Source organism: Petromyzon marinus, chromosome 15, assembly GCF_048934315.1.
Source record: "Petromyzon marinus isolate PM22_M1 ecotype Great Lakes invasive population chromosome 15, UKy_Petmar_22M1.pri1.0, whole genome shotgun sequence".
NCBI lineage: Eukaryota > Metazoa > Chordata > Hyperoartia > Petromyzontiformes > Petromyzontidae > Petromyzon > Petromyzon marinus.
Window position 1 is genome coordinate 10,037,022 of NC_133681.1, and position 17,314 is coordinate 10,054,335.

Consider the following 17,314-nt stretch of genomic DNA (forward strand, 5'->3'; position numbering starts at 1 on the left):
ACATGCTCACACTTAATGCATGTTACGAAAAAAAATCACACTTTTACTTGAATCCCTTTCATTCCATCGCCGTCCGCTTTTAAAGACAAACGTAAACATTTGCCCGTGGCTCGTGAAACCGAACGCCCGTTGTTACCGGTGCACAAAGTGGAAAAGCGGATGACGACATCCACGCGGGTCTGTGTTGCTCTGTTTACACACACGCGTGTGATTTTATACACGCGCGTGTGATTTGTAGACGCGCGCGTGATTTGTACACGCGCGCGTGATGTGTACACCCGCGCGTGATTTGTACACGCGCGCGCGTGGGTTTACGCGGAGGGTGAAACGCCTTTATTCAGGCGCTGCATTGATCCCGTCGTATATGTTCGGCCAAAACATTCAGAGGCTCTGTACTTCCATCTAGTGGCTATAATGGTAATATTTAAATCACAAGTGGCAGCATTCATGAGGTAATTAATTAATGAAATAGATAGATATTAATAATGGGGGGGGGGGGGACTCCATTATTATGTTATGGTATGTGTTATGTAAATTCCATTCCCAAATGTAATATAATTCAAATGTAATGGTATCGCGAATTATCTGAGCAGTCTTGGCTACATGAATGGGCTAATAATAACTTACATAGAGCAGATACGTAAATGCATAATGATCACATTCTTAATAATCATAATCGCCGTTGTAAACATTACAGCTGGCACGGCATGTGATCGCCTCTCCGAACACGAACCAGCTTTCATAAATGTTGCAGGCGTTTTGCCGCAAGGTCACGCAAATGATATCTCGTCCTGCCTCCGGGTTGACAGCTTCAAACACAAGGCACAAATATCCCCTTGGTTTGGGGCTTGCGGAATCCATTTGGCACAGGAGGGGCCAAAGACGGTGGAATTGCTATTTTGTAATTTGGGCTAGGGTCCAGGCAATGTCTAATGCTTTACGGTATTTTAGAGACGGTGGGTCATGTGTCACCAGTAATATTCACCACTATCGCTGAGTGCCCACAGCAGCTATGAATTGTAATGATGATTGGCAAATGTAGCGGTGTTTATCTTGAGCATGTTTTGTAACCGTAGCCAAACTTGACAGGCGCTTGCCGACAACTGCGCTTGAACCAGCGGTATATAAGTTCAAATTTGTGTTTGAAACTATGCACAGTATGCTAAATCAAGACAATGTCAAAATTTGACACGTTATACCTATAGGTAATTAGTCCACGTACAGTGAGGGAAAAAAGTATTTGATCCCCTGCTGATTTTGTACGTTTGCCCACTGACAAAGAAATGATCAGTCTATAATTTTAATGGTAGGTTTATTTGAACAGCGAGAGAGAGAATAATAACAAAAATCCAGAAAAACGCTTGTCAAAAATGTTATAAATTGATTTGCATTTTAATGAGGGAAATAAGTATTTGACACCCTCTCAATCAGAAAGATTTTTGGCTCCCAGGTGTCTTTTATACAGGTAACGAGCTGAGATTAGGAGCACACTCTTAAAGGGAGTGCTCCTAATCTCAGCTTGTTACCTGTATAAAAGACACCTGTCCACAGAAGCAATCAATCAGATTCCAAACTCTCCACCATGGCCAAGGCCAAAGAGCTCTCCAAGGGTGTCAGGGACAAGATTGTAGACCTACACAAGGCTGAAATGGGCTACAAGACCATTGCCAAGCAGCTTGGTGAGAAAGTGACAACAGTTGGTGCGATTATTCGCAAATGGAAGAAACACAACAGAACTGTCAATCTCCCTCGGCCTGGGGCTCCATGCAAGATCTCACCTCGTGGAGTTGGAATGATCATGAGAACAGTGATGAATCAGCCCAGAACTACACGGGAGAATCTTGTCAATGATCTCAAGGCAGCTGGGACCATAGTCACCAAGAAAACAATTGGTAACACTACGCCGTGAAGGACTGAAATCCTGCAGCACCCGCAAGGTCCCCCTGCTCAAGAAAGCACATATACATGCCCGTCTGAAGTTTGCCAATGAACATCTGAATGATTCAGAGGACAACTGGGTGAAAGTGTTGTGGTCAGATGAGACCAAAATTGAGCTCTTTGGCATCAACTCAACTCGCCGTGTTTGCAGGAGGAGGAATGCTGCCTATGACCCCAAGAACACCATCCCCACCGTCAAACATGGAGGTGGAAACATTATGCTTTTGGGGTGTTTTTTCTGCTAAGCGGACAGGACAACGTCACCACATCAAAGGGACGATGGACGGGGCCATGTACCGTCAAATCTTGGGTGAGAACCTCCTTCCCTCAGCCAGGGCATTTAAAATGGGTCGTGGATGGGTATTCCAGCATGGCAATGGCCCAAAACACACGGCCAAGGCAACAAAGGAGTGGCTCAAGAAGAAGCACATTAAGGTCCTGGAGTGGCCTAGCCACTCTCCAGACCTTAATCCCATAGAAAATCTGTGGAGGGAGCTGAAGGTTCGAGTTGCCAAACGTCAGCCTCGAAACCTTAATGACTTGGAGAAGATCTGCAAAGAGGAGTGGGACAAAATCCCTCCTGAGATGTGTGGAAACCTGGTGGCCAACTGCAAGAAACGTCTGACCTCTGTGATTGCCAACAAGGGTTTTGCCACCAAGTACTAAGTCATGTTTTGCAGAGGGATCAAATACTTATTTCCCTCATTAAAATGCAAATGAATTTATAACATTTTTGACATGCATTTTTATGGATTTTGTTGTTGTTATTCTGTCTCTCACTGTTCAAATAAACCTACCATTAAAATTATAGACTGATAATTTCTTTGTCAGTGGGCAAACGTACAAAATCAGCAGGGGATCAAATACTTTTTACCCTCACTGTAAGAGCTGCACCAAAAATAATGTATTTTCTGTGACATGTCTCAGGAATATTCAATATGATCCTGGTGATATTTAAGTACTGCAACACAAAACAAATATATAATAACACGTAAGTTTTTCAGAAATAAACAAATTAACCCGATGCATTGTTTCTCCGCCAAACTTCTTAAAGGGGGATTAAACAAAGCTGGATTGTGAGACGAGGGTGAGTAATGAGCACACGTCAATAGCCACGTTGCACTGGCGACTTTACAACAACAAATTTATTGTTGGGCAAAAGCGCCCCTACACTTTGATGTTATAGATTTCCTGAATACAATCGTGCCCCACCGTGTGTTGCTTTTTTATACATCATGTATTATACAGGTGTCAGCTCCTGACACGAGTATCTAAATTACATCTGACAAGAGAAAGATGGCACGGGATAAAGTAGGAATGAAATAGTAATCTTTTATCTCGTTGGAAATTGCACAGCAAAGAGTGTGTACTTTGTTTCATATATGTATTATATAAAACAAGATGGAACTATGTTCTGGTAGATATTCACACATGTACCTTATCTATAAATACGTACTATGTGTATTTGATGTGCATTGCGAGTAATTTTTATTAATAATCTGATGTGCACGTGGTAACGGGTGAAATGTAGCAAAGCACTCTACTCCAAATTGGGTTATGAGTTCAGATCCGTGTCTGGGGGTTTAAATCACAGTCGCACTCATCCCTCCACCAACCTTTCCCATATTATAAGTACTGGACTACCTTGTGGGAAGTTTACAGTTGTTGTCCTGAATAGACAATGCACTGTCATATAAATGTGGAAAATCCACCACTGACTCGGGATGGAATATGTATATGACCACTGTAAATTTGAAAATTATACTTTCACTTGAAAATATGGATTTCTAGAGAGCCAAACGCCCATTGAAGCAACACAAAGAGTGCGCGACATAGTGCTCCATAACTCTGCGGGGTACGTTGCAAAAACGTGGGTGGTGGAGTACTGCGTGGAAGTGGCAAGTGGCTGAGTGCTGAGTGAGTGACTGTGTGATGAGTGAGTGGCTGTGTGATGAGTGAGTGGCTGTGTGATGAGTGAGTGGCTGTGTGATGAGTGAGTGGCTGTGGGATGAGTGAGTGGCTGTGTGCTGAGTGAGTGGCTGTGTGCTAAGTGAGTGGCTGTGTGATGAGTGAGTGGCTGTGTGCTGAGTGAGTGGCTGTGTGATGAGTGAGTGGCTGTGTGATGAGTGACTGACTGTGTGATGAGTGAGTGGCTGTGTGATGAGTGAATGGCTGTGTGATGAGTGAGTGGCTGTGTGATGAGTGAGTGGCTGAGTGCTAAGTGGGTGGCTGTGTGATGAGTTAGAGGCTGTGTGATGAATGAGCGGCTGTGTGATGAGTGAGTGGTTGTGTGCTGAGTGAGTGGCTGTGTGATGAGTGAGTGGCTGTGTGATGAGTGAGTGGCTGTGTGATGAGTGAGTGGCTGTGTGCTAAGTGAGTGGCTGTGTGCTGAGTGAGTGACTGTGTAATGAGTGAGTGGCTGTGTGATGAGTGAGTGGCTGTATGATGAGTGAGTGGCTGTGTGCTGAGTAAATGGCTGTGTGATGAGTGAGTGGCTGTGCGATTAGTGAGTGGCTGTGTGATGAGTGAGCGGCTGAGTGCTGAGTGAGTGGCTGTGTGATGAGTGAGTGGCTGTGTGCAGAATGAGTGGCTGTGTGATGAGTGAGTGGCTGTGTGATGAGTGAGTGGCTGTCTGATGAGTGAGTGGCTGTGTGATGAGTGAGTGACTGAGTGCTTAGTGAGTGGCTGTGTGATGAGTGAGTGGCTGTGTGATGAGTGAGTGGCTGTGTGATGAGTGAGTGGCTGAGTACTGAGTGAGTATCTGTGTGCTGAGTGAGTGGCTGTGTGCTGAGTGAGTGGCTGTGTGATGAGTGAGTGGCTGTCTGATGAGTGAGTGGCTGTGTGATGAGTGAGTGGCTGAGTGCTAAGTGAGTGGCTGTGTGATGAGTTAGTGGCTGAGTGATGAGTGAGTGGCTGAGTGATGAGTGAGTGGCTGTGTGATGAGTGAGTGACTGTGTGATGAGTGAGTGGCTGTGTGATGAGTGAATGGCTGAGTGCTGAGTGAGTGGCTGTGTGCTGAGTGAGTGGCTGAGTGCTAAGTGGGTGGTCGTGCGATGATTGAGTATCTGCGTGAGGCACGGTACCTGGAGTGGCATCTTTGGCGGGATCACACTCGACATTTGCAGAGCTGCGCCTCGAGGCACGTTTATAATTTCCTCCGCACTCCTCGGGAGCTGCCGCACCTCTTCCTCCACCTGTCTCTCCTCCTCCTCCCCCGGGGTCGTCCAGATGCCGGGCAGAGCAGTCGCAAGGCGCCTGTACGATCCCGCAGTGCAAAGCCGCATCGTCGAGCAAGGTGGGGCGACAGGGGCAGCCGGTCAGCCAGCCGCACACGAGCTGGCAGCCGCCCGCGCTGGGCGCCTCCGTAGCGAGGACCACGAATTCGAGCGAAACTCCCGGCCCGTCGGCGCCGCGCAGCGCGTTCGAGCTGGCGGCCTCGGTGCTCCCGTCCTCGGAGAAGAAGCGCAGCTGCAGGTAGCGCGCGTCCGTCTGGAAGTAGACGATGGCCGAGGGCACGTCGCACACGTCCCACACCTCGCGCAGAATATCCACGTCTTGGCTCGTGCGGTTGTCGAAGGGCTTCGAGTCAAACATGTACGCCAGCAGCTGGTGGGAGGAGCACGCCAACGCGTCCTTGGACAGCTTCACGAAGACGCCGTACTTGGCCGGATCCGGGTTCGCTATTATCCATCCGCACCCCGAGCGGTCGTCGTGGTAATGCGAGGGATCCCTGCTGGTGAAGGAGCCGTAAAACGCCTTCTGGACAGAGCTCCAGCACTGGCGCTCGTCCCTGCGCTGGCCCCATCCGGCAAGCGATTGGTAATTGACGAGGATGAACAGGGTCATGATACGTAACGTCGGCATTCTGGGTGGGCGCATCCAGCGTGCGCTAGTCTACAAGATGCAATGCAAAACGGGGGGGGGGGTGCAAATGATTAACTTTAACCCGCTTCACAACACCCGTGCGTGTGAAAGTGGCATGCGTGGCAAAATGTGGAGCAGCGCGCGTGCTCAACGACAGCCAGCAGCAGCATGCTCCTGGCCCAGAATCAATTAAGGAACGCTTCCTGAACATCCCTAGCGTGGAGAGGAGGGGGCGGTGGTCCCTGCCGACTCTCTTTCTGGTTGAAGGGACCCACGCGCTGAACGTGCACAGTTGCCTCGTGCGTGATGGGACTACGCCTTAACCTCGACTTGGTTACATCCGGTTAGCATTTCGCACGTTGTGTGTTGGTGGGCATCGAATTGGGTTAGGCTGCGGGTGTGAACATACGGAATGATGCCGTGCATGTCTCATTGGGGGCTGCGACCTGTCTCTCTTTTGGTGGCCCTAACCCTCCTTTACTGGTGAAATGCAGATAACCGCCACTGCTGACTCTCCACAAAGTGAAACATGGCTCGATGGAATGCGTCAAACTTCAACCCACAAATTACACGTACTTGTATATATCCCCGCCTCTGTCCATCCCCCGGTATGAACGGGTACACCGTAGCTTAGTCGATTGGTAAGTCGAGTGTGTTGGGGTGGGGGGTAAAGTGTGAGTCCTCCCAACCTCTCCCAAGGCGACCGGCCAAGGTGGAGGAATAGGCCAAAAACACCTCCAGAGTGCCTCTCTAGTGGCCCTCTTAGAGCTGCTTGCAGTGGAGGACCTTCCACCAGCAGTGGCAGGCCTGCACCTTTTTTTAATGACTATACCCTGCATAGTCAAATGTGTATTCGTATTCACACTCAGTTCAAGTGGATTATCATCCAGATGGCTTGAGAACAGCACACCTTGACGGCGGCGCTTGCGCGCGTCTCGTTTGCAGTCGACTCGCCGTTTCGGCAATTGCGAGCGAGAGGGCGGCGTGCGGAAGAGGAGGGGGGTGGTAACCTTGGACAACGGCCTCTCGGACGTTCACAGAAACGAAGGCCGTTCAAAATGCGGGAGCTGGGGGTTAGGTTTTGGCGCGACTCGACGTCTCCACCTTGTGGCCGCCGTGAGCTGAAGACATTGACTTGGGGAGGGCTGGTCTGGGGAATGCGAAAGCGCCACGCGAGCCCGCAGTAAATGTCTCAATGCGAGGAGGCGTGGGCTGCCGCACTTGTGTCCAAATGAACAATTGCGCGTGCGTGTTGGGGTGGGGGGGGTTAAATACGGCAGCGGAAACGGCAACGTGTGAGTGCAAAACAAATTCACTGACATGGCGATATATAAACAAACACACAGGCGAAAAAACTCGGCACATTTCGTCAATAACACTGCCTTAAAAGCAATACTGTAAATCTAATGGAGAGACGTTTTGGGCAATTATTTATAGCATGGTCTCCAAACTCTTGTCTTCCTGGCCTCGCTATGTGCTATGCAGAAGATGCATTGCTCGAAACGTAGCCTATTATATTAGTTTACATTTTAAGCAGTGTCTGTTGGCAAATGTGGTATTTGTGTGTGTACCATTGCCAACAAAGTATCATATGTTGCCCATGCGTAAAAATGAACTTGGCCCGAACCGAGAGCGCAACTATTTGGGAATGCAATAGGATACTCGTTAAGACGAATGCCTTCCGAATATCTCTTATCAAAAGCTTCACTTTCCACACGCACACATTGCACATACGTTTACCACAATGCGTCTTAGTTACGTGCGCATCTTTTGCAAGTTGCAAGTCTGTCCCACCTGTCTAGCAATGCATACAGCGTTGATTGGAAGAGGGTACATGTTTGTATTAATGGAAATGCATGTTCATCCATGCGAATACAACCACTGTGAATATAGCCGCCACTTTCAAAATGTGCGACGCTAATATAAACATTAATTCTGTAGGGTATAGCTAAATCATGAAATCAGTCGCCACGTTGGTCATTTTGGCCGCGCAGCGCACGGATACACAGCGAGCATTGTGCACCATTGTATACTGCCTGCAAGATGTGTGCATAGTGCAGTGTATCTCATTTGTCCCTTTGATATACAATTACTCAAGCCGATGAAAAAATCAAATAGCTAGGTCCATCGTGGATGCCACAAAGAAACAAATGTCTCTATGGTGATGGCATAAATAATGTAAATTACTTTATACTACATCGCTTCTCGGTAATAAAATTAATAGCGATAAAACACAGCCGCGGTCACACACACACACACGCGCGCACACGCGCGTGTGAATTAAATTCGCAAGCTTTTGTCAGCCATACAATACGTCATCCTGCCTGGGTGAGATGTCCCCTCAACAGTTAACGCACAAAACAAAGTTGCTTAGCACAGCCACAACTAATTTTCACTGCACGTCCGTATTCATAATCCAGAGGCGCAGCACGCGGAATTTGAGCATCCTCGTCGTGAGCAGTCCCTGAGCGGAGCGGCGAATGCTTAATGTGACTATACGCGACCGTTCCTCTCTGCTAATAGCGCTTCCATTGCACGTGATGGACAAGTTGGCTAATTGCGTGCTTTGGGGAGGATTTCCGCAACGCGTTAGAGTGCCGGCGCTCATACTAATTACATCCAGAGCAGAAACGGAAGACCACGCGTTTGCGTTCTTCTATATGTTTTAGGGCCGAGAGTGCCGTTGCCCAGTGGTAATTGCTTTAGAGTTTTGAGTACCGTCAATCTGGCATCGAGAATGCAACGTGGGTGTGTGCATATCATTCGGACGGGTAGCGCTACGGTTGGAGTCCTGACTCACAATAGGAATGTCGCAAATTCAAATCGCGGTCCGGATGTTGGGGGTAGGTCAGCTCTGCCCCAACAGTGGGTGCCCTCTTGAGAGACTGTCTCACCCCCCCCCCCACGCCCCCGTCATGGGAATGTGGAATTTCCGCCAACTGACAGTACCGCGACAATGCTCATTTGAGCCGAGGCACACGTTGAAAGGCAAAGTTCCCACGGGGGTAGGCTGCAGCCTGGCCTTATGTATATGAGTAATTAGAATTATAAGAGTCCCTCCCCCCCCCCCCTTTCGTCGTTGAATGCCACGGAGTGATCGTCCCGTGCAGAATGCGCCATACGTGCTCGGCATGTATAATCCGCGCCGGGCCCGCTCAGTGTATTTAAAAGCCATCATTACAGCTGAGTAGACTCGGAGCTGAATGCAGAGCGCGGCATGCCGACCACGTAACGGCCGATTTTTGGGAGCCACGGCCCCCTTTGTCATTCCCCGTCTCTCTCTCTCTATAGAGTAACAGCCTGGGGCCGTGTCCTCCTGGTTGCCAAGCGGCCGCTAAGTGAATACGCATAATGTTTCAAGCAGCAACGGGCAAGCAGACAGGCGAATCTGCATGAGACCCCGAGGCGGCCACGTTATTATGCCCGCCTGCGCGCGCAAAAAAAGTGACTGAAATATCCAGAATGTCCGTGCGCTGCATAAACCCTCCGTCCGTGCGCTCTAACGCGCCGACAACTTTGCGCCGTCTGCTAATTAACGGCGGCGGCAGTGAACTCGTGGATGCCTTTAAAGGATTTTTTTTAAGGATTAGCGGGTACCAATGCCGACGTGTTTTCGCCTGCGGCTTATACACCACGCGTATGCTCACGTTTCCATGCGCACATACGCAAGTGGAGTGGTGCGCCCCTGAACACATGAGCGCACCACGCGGCACAACTGCTTGCTTGCTGCTGCTTCTTCCATAGTGAGTGTTGCCTCTAACAGTTTAACAACATGCGCAAGCTGCAGTGCAACACACACACACAGCTTCACACGCGGCATGTGCCAGGCGGTTATACATGTATGATTAGACTGAGTGGTTATAACAAAGATCCCCCGTATAGCATTAACATGCTGTTGGGGCAAGTGCTATTAGCGAGCACCTATGAAGGCACACGAGGGAATGGGTAGCCACGCCTGGCCGCCTTTGCCCCTGAGTGGCGATATGTTTACACACTGCACCAGATACTCATTTGAGGCTGAGTCGACCTACGGGAGGCACAGGACCGGTTCATATATTCGTAACCGCTACACTACCGCTCACCACGCATACGCACACACGTATTGTTAGGATATGCATGTACGATTAGTCGATATATGGTTATACACACAAGCACGCGTGCGTAGGGGAAACATTAACAATTAGACTATGTGTGGTTACACACACACATACATAAACTCTAAATGGATGATTCGATTCTAACTGGTCACACATACGTATGTGTAGGCTATACGTGTATGATTTTACCTAGTGGCTACACACACACACGAGCATATGCACATGTTTCATTACTCTAAACGTCGTTATCTATACACGAAAACGCGTGTATATAGACTACACATGTAAGATTGTTCTACATGTGGAAATGCAGATGCATATGCAAATCATAGATATCTATGCCGAGAGTCGACTACGCGTGGCTATACACACGTTTGTGCAGACGATACGTGCGTGATTCGTCTGTACGTATCTTTGCGCACAAACGCACACGCACGTACACGTCCAAGCATGCTCTGTGCTATCATGACTCTTACACACTCATCCGCGTTGCGCCTCCTGGATGAGTGGCATCTTGAAGGCGCTGCACTAAATCCTTAAGCAATCCGGTAGGTGCGGACGAGCGGTGTAACTTTGAGAGCTTTGCCTTGTGTCGTGAATGCGTAATCGTTTTTGTTGTGGTTGTTGTTGGTGGTGGTGGTGCCACTTTACGCATCGCAGGATGTACTCCGAGTGTAGCCTATATACGGTGTAAGCAGCACCCAGGCAGATCCACAACGAAGGGAAATGCCTTGAAATCGCGCCTTCTTTTCTAATTAGTTTCTTCGTAAGGCTGGACACACACACATACGCGCGCAACTTCGCCGTCACAGCGTTTGCCCATTGGCGTGAAACGTCGCGTTTAGCATTGGATACATCGTTTGAAATTTGCGCACGATTATTATTTTAATCACGCACCTCCGTTTGGCACGGTTGGCTGCGTACGGTGCGAAAGAAGTTCAACGTACATACATGTATTCGCGGATGTTAGGCTAACGACGAGACAACCGAAACCACTATTAGAGTTCGGCTAGCCTAACGCATTCACAGATGAACAGTTATGTGTTTGTTTGTTCATGCGGATGGGAGTATACCACCGCGTGCACGCTTTTGCTGCGTGTGCCACGTACCTTTATGATCTGGGCAGGACACCTCTCGCGCTACGCATCGTGAAGATCTGCAGCTGCAGCAGCAAAAGCCGGGCACTCGAATATCGCGAAAACAGAAACAGCGAGAGAACGAGAGAGACTGAGCGCGAGAGACACAGAAGAACACACGACAGAGGTGGAGCGATGTGGGAGAGAAAAAGAGCGAGTGGGGAGAATGAACGAATGAACGCGCCCCGGGTGCCCGATAGCCGTGCCGCTAAAATTCCGTCCGAGCCTCCTCCCTCAACCGCTGCGAGTGCACGGAGCGCTCGCTCCTCCGCTCCCTCGCTCGCTCCACTCGTCGCGCTTAGCCCAGCATCAGCAGTGGCAGCAACAGCAGCATCGCTGCACAGAGCCGCGATGCCGTCTCTGCCGCTCTCGCAGCCGCGAAGGATTCACGGGGAGGAGGGCGCGGGGAGGATTGGGGTTGCTGGGGTGGTGGAGGGGACGGGGGTGGTGGTGGTTGCAGAAATGAGGGGGTGGTGGATGGGGGTGGTGCATGGTGGGAGGGAGGGAGGAGAGAGGAGGATTGGGATGGAAGGTGTGGGGGCGGAGAGGGTGGGGGTATGAAGGAGGTAGGGAGGGGCTTCGGGGATAGGACGACTGATGCTGTGATTGCGGGATGGGATCCTTGGCCAGAGTCTGGCGGATTAATGCGGATGGTTTGGGCTGTCCTCCTTCGCACAGCGGTACACGAGGGTCGCCTGCTCCATTCACGCCATCGTGATGTGCACCACCGCCGCTTTCTGGGCTCTGGGATATACCCCGAGCAATACATAACTAGCGGGGATATGCACAGGACGTAAGGAATTCACACGCACGCACTCACGCACACTTAACTAACATCCACAGATTGCAAGTCACGCTTTCCGTGATATTTTATTGCAAAGATAATCTACAATGTGTCGTCGGATTCTAGGCGGCGTGGTAATCCTAATAATAACGAGTTCGAAGGAGCTCGTGAAGTCACGTGTTATAAGTGGTATTGCAACCTTCGCATTCCGTCGACCAGCGCATTAATACTATTGGAGATATACCAGCGCAGCTTGGTAATGCAGTTTGTGTGGTATGCTCGTGTAAATAATAACTCTGCTTGTTTCATCAATTGGAAGCGGAAGCTTCAAGTGACACCGGGCGTCAAAAATCGCGTTTTCAATGGAAATATTTCCCATGCAGCTACAATGTCCCGCTACTTCTTGTCGCGCGCCTCGTTGCGAGAAAACGTGTCTGCGTTTACATGTCTAATTAGCACCGCTCTTAACAAGATGCACAGATGTTTACGGACTTTCCCCAAAACGAATCCATGTATCTGGTGCTCGCACTGTGCCCGGTAGGAATTGCGGCTGAAGACGCCATCAGGTGTAGATATGTAAAAAACAAAAAAAAATACATTATCGATAACACCGTTTAGATTGGAGTAGCAAATATCTAAACTCAGCAAATACAACTATTGATAATTAAAACCAAAAAGATTTAAATTTAATATAATAATATTCACACCAAATATGTACTTCTATCCGGAAAAAATATATAGCCTACATCTTAATTATTCCTCGAATTCAATATCATAAAACTACCAATTTGGAAGGTCGTGCATTTAGGAGTCGACCAGGCCAACACTGGCACCTTGTAGAGAGGCAATGGGAGCGCCTACTCCTGTCCCTTCACTATCCCTGCGAGCATGAGCCAGCAGATTTCGTTTGTGCGTCTCTCGTGAACGTTAACACCGAGGGACCCGCTTCGAACTTTGGCTGTGACAATTGCCTGCCCGCGCCCTGGATCAGCAACTTGCATCAAGTTTGGGAGGATAAAAAAAAAAATGCTTTACCTAGCCCATACGCGCATTTGTGAATATGTAAAAGGTAAAGGCGCAGCCCTGCAATTACGTGCCCATACCTATTCTTCTTGCGGAAGGGCCTCCACCAGGGGGAGCTCCTGTAAAAGGGTATTTGCCCTACTATACCATGCTTGTCCGATTTAGGAGTACCCACACTTTACCCCACCACACACGACCTGCTGATCTACTAACGCTAGTGTACCCATTTGTACTGCTCAGGAGACAGAGGCACGGGGAAGATTTTAAGAAACCCACACCATTGCTTCAAGTACCTCGCCTGGGGACAGAACTGGCAACCACTGTATTGCAAGTTCAGTGTGCCATTTCCATTGCGCCACGGCAGCATCCCCATGAATATGGAACAAAACACACATGGTTATTTAAGGCGACATTATAGCCATGGTAGGAATTTGATTGAGGGTTTAATATAAAATGGGTCATCTCTACCGGGTGCGGTGGTGCACGCCAGTTATCCAGCACTTTGGAGGCAAAGGTTGATGGATAACACACGTGTGAAACTCCCAAACTCACTGGGCTGCAGAGTGAAAAGGATATGGCAGTACAGCAGGATTATTGAATTCACCTGTGCGGAGATTTGAGCGTCTTCCCCTCGTATGTCTGGCCTCTCTCCAAGTGTCATGGTTTCCTCCCACATCCCACTCTCAAATTGAATTGTTCAAACATGGCAATGTAGAACCTTTCCGAGTATTATGACTAATTGATACTTTCCTAGATACATTTGATTTTTGCTTTTATAACTACATTATGGCACCAATTAAGATGTGTACCGCTTTGTGGGAAGTCAAAATAGCTTGCTCTATGGAAAGACCGTTCGTCATCACTCTCATATAGAAGCGCAATCACCACTTCAATACTGCGAAACCAAATGAGCCCTGCCATTTAGGGGCCAGCCTCTCTAAAGGACCACCACTGTTGACTTTGCACAAAGTAGTGTCTATTTTATCGACCCAGCATGGGTGGTTTAGTGAACTCTAGACCGAAATTTGAGTTTCAACCTGTAAAATTTGAAAGTGAATGCGCCTGATCCCGGCAACTAAGCAGAGTTGAACCTGGTTAGTAGTGGGATGGAGGAAGTGCCTGGGAGTAATTGATGTTGTAGGTTTGGTTGGGCTGTAATTTGTCCAGGAGATAGCAGCACAGCAACTGATTCTTGAATATTTCTGTACGGAGATTTCTTTGTGTAAACCCAATCGTATTTGTGCGGTTTTTTTTTTGCTCGGTTTCCTCCCACATGCCAGACACTCGTCGATGGAATTGAGGAAATATCCCCGATGCAAAGACCCTCCTGCAAATCAATCTTGATGCTCGACGAGGCTTTCTGTGGTAAATAAATGGTAAATGTTATTTTACTTTACAATTACGAATCGAGCACTCTAACTTGCGGCGCTACCCCAGCCGCAACGGAGAAATGGGTAAAACATTGTGTGAATTGGGTTGAACATGTGCGGCGGAATTAGTTTTGTAAGCTATTAGCGCACATAATCACGAGTTTATGAAAAAAAAAGTTAACTCGAGCAAAACGACTACGGTATGGGCGAAATTTTTTGAATGATGACAGTATATTAATCGCTTTCTCCAATTACAAAACCGTATTTAATTGATAATTAATAGTTTTGGCAGGAGTAAAGCAGGTTTAAAATACTTTTTTGCAACAGGCCATTGAGCATCCAAGTAATGGTTGCCAGTGATCAACGCAACACATTGACAGCATGAATTAACATTGCAGCACAAATGAGGAGAGTCCTTTTCCATTACATTCTGGCAGTCGAAGCCATCAATAAAAAAATGAACAAAGTACACTGATATGTTAAGGCGATATCTAGTATTGTACAGAGCAAAACCTGCCACTCTATTATATAAATACCATGTATTTATAGCACCGCTACAGATGTATAATCACCACGTACACACACTCTTGAGGTAGGCATTTGCAATGTCCATGCAAATCATGGACGTTGGTTGGGGGAATTATTAAAATGCAGCTTCTCTGCTGATCAATGTAATCCGCGGTTATGGGCTTCGTGCATGGTGTCCCTTAGACGCGAAATGGATTGCAGAGAAAGGGTGGGACATTCGTCTTGCGGGATAATAAAAGCTTTGGGAGCGCAGATTCATCGTTTGTAGATACAGCTGCAACGCTCAGGAGGCATTTTGATGAGGTTATGCAGGGTAAATGTAATTGAGTGTTCATTATGTGTCTGTACCTGCCCGCACCCATGCATCGGAACTCTGCAAGCTTGGGAAGCAAGGGGAGGGGTGGAGGAGGAGAGGTGGGGGCGGCGGTTGCGGGGTCTTTTGGTGTTCCCTAACCCCTAAATCCTCCACGGGCGATCCGTCATTTTCAAACGGGAGCGGAATGGATGTGAGGTCGGGCGGAGACTTGAGAGCCTCACTCCAGAGCCTCACCCCCAAATGACCTCCATCCAACTTCTCCGGCTGTGTCCTGAGACAGCTTAAGAGGGGGTGCATGGGGAGAATCGTGGCTGGATATGCTGCTGTGCGTACCGGGTGTAAGCGATTATTTGCCTGGTTAGGGCGCAGATTATCCACGGGTAATGTAGCTTCACGGCCACCCGTTGAATGCTCAGCATAGACCGCAGTTAGCCGGGCTAATGCATAGCTTTGGGAGCGAGATGTCATCATAATAATAACAACACAATGTACTATCGAGATTTTTTTTTACGATTACAGAAGGTTATGGCATTGCTCGAATGCCACTGTCTGTGAAATTGTCATTGTTCATTGAATTGTACAATAGCAGCCAAAGCCATTTACACGTTTAATTTATCGTGTTATATAATTACATGAGGAAGTAGCATTGTTTCGGGAGAGAAAGCCGTCTGTTCTGTGATGTATTGGATCACAATAGCATTAGTGCTCAGCACTGGATGCTTCGTTATGAACTTACCTGGAGTCATTTACCGTTCTCGATAAATATAAACGTAAGCTCTGTTGTGAGTAGTGGACATAATGGCACGTACACCTGGGTATGGGTCTTCGGCTAATCACCATAATCAACATTAGCAGTCAAAATCATGATCGAACGTGATCCAGGAGTCCGCCCTGAACTGTACTTGGGCACTTAGCGCCTCTAGTGAGACATTTTATCCGTGCACAATTAACAAAAAGAACCCACACCGTTCGTCAATATAACACTACCTTAAAAGTGAAATACTCTACCGTGTGTGTATATAATAGGCGGCATTTAGGGCATTTGCCCTTGTCGAGAGCACGTGGATAAAGAGGCCAGCGATGTAAAGTGGATGAGAGTTGGAGGCTGCGCTCTACTATAACATATACACAGTTCACCAAAATAATGTTAATCGACTCGTGTGCGCGGGATACGAGTGTGAAATCCGTGCAGCTAGTTTGTCTTCAACTTTGATCAACACGCCATGGCACGCAGTCTCTCTTGCGAGGCGCTCAATATATATCGAGTATGGGTAGGCAGCGTTGGTGTCACCGGGTAGCAAGACCCACTTGTCTGGTCAATGCCGTGTGAACGTCTTCTGCTGGCTTTTACAAGTCCAGTGATATATGTTGTATGAGCTGGGTTGATGCTACGTGGGTGTGTGGGTTGATGCTGTGTGAGTCGAGTTGATGCTGTGTGGGTGTGTGGGTTGATGCTGTGTGGGTTGATGCTGTATGGGTCCGTGAGTTGATGCTGTGTGGGTGTGTGGGTTAATGCTGTATGGGTTGATGCTGTGTGGGTCTATAAGTTGGTGCTGTGTGGGCCTATAGGTTAAGGCTGCGTGGGTCTATAGATTGGTGGTTTGTGGGCGTATCCTCATGCTAGATTTGGGTAAGGACGTGTTAAACGTAAGCACCCTCTTTACTCCCCGTTGTCTTGAGTTAAAATGTTTAAAATGTAAACCTGACTGCAACCTTGTGTTCATGATCAGTCCATCACATATCCAGTTGAGATGACAGCACAATTACTGTGTATTAAACACAGTAGTCCGTGATGCTGCGTTGATAGTGCTGCACAAGCAAATAAAAACACCACTTCTGCATCGGTTTGCCGCCTGAAGAAGGCCCTTGCCCAATACGTCGCCGATTATTACGTACTTTTGGACTTTAAGAGAGCGTTGTTGACGCGTGTGTTGCGTTATTGATTTTTAGTTTATTGCTCGATCGGTTTTTTATTGTTTGTTGTTGTAACTTTCTGACGCGAACCCACTGGACATCCGTGAAAAAGAGCTTCAAAGCTCGTCGGAGTTCTCCAAGATAAATGGATATTCTGATTCTGTTTATGTCTTTAGTACACACCTTTTTACTTAACAAGGTATGCGTCTTAAAGGACTCTCACCTCGTTAATATTTCACTAAATACAATCTTCGATTTAGGTCTGCTTCTTAAAGAACGCTCACCTCGTTAATATTTAACTCAATACATGGGGTTCACAACGTGTCTCCATCTACAAGAATTGG

At 48.0% G+C, this 17,314-nt stretch overlaps 1 protein-coding gene across 11 annotated transcripts in view; it reads right to left on the minus strand.

Moving 5' to 3' along the window:
- The window catches only part of LOC116942649 (adhesion G protein-coupled receptor B3), a 153,706-nt gene extending 142,227 nt beyond the window's left edge, over nucleotides 1–11,479 (minus strand). For 8 of the 11 annotated variants that reach the window (XM_032954820.2, XM_032954828.2, XM_032954826.2 and 5 more), the window contains exons 1-2: nucleotides 11,009–11,478; nucleotides 5,022–5,832 (exon numbers count right to left, since the gene is read on the minus strand). In XM_032954820.2, the coding sequence (XP_032810711.2) occupies nucleotides 5,022–5,817 (796 nt within the window). In that variant the 5' untranslated portion in view covers nucleotides 5,818–5,832; nucleotides 11,009–11,478. Of the gene's footprint in view, nucleotides 1–5,021; nucleotides 5,833–11,008 lie in introns of all 11 variants that reach the window. The other 3 variants (XM_076067280.1, XM_032954824.2, XM_032954825.2) reach the window with 2 other exon arrangements.
- Nucleotides 11,480–17,314: the final 5,835 nt, after the last annotated feature.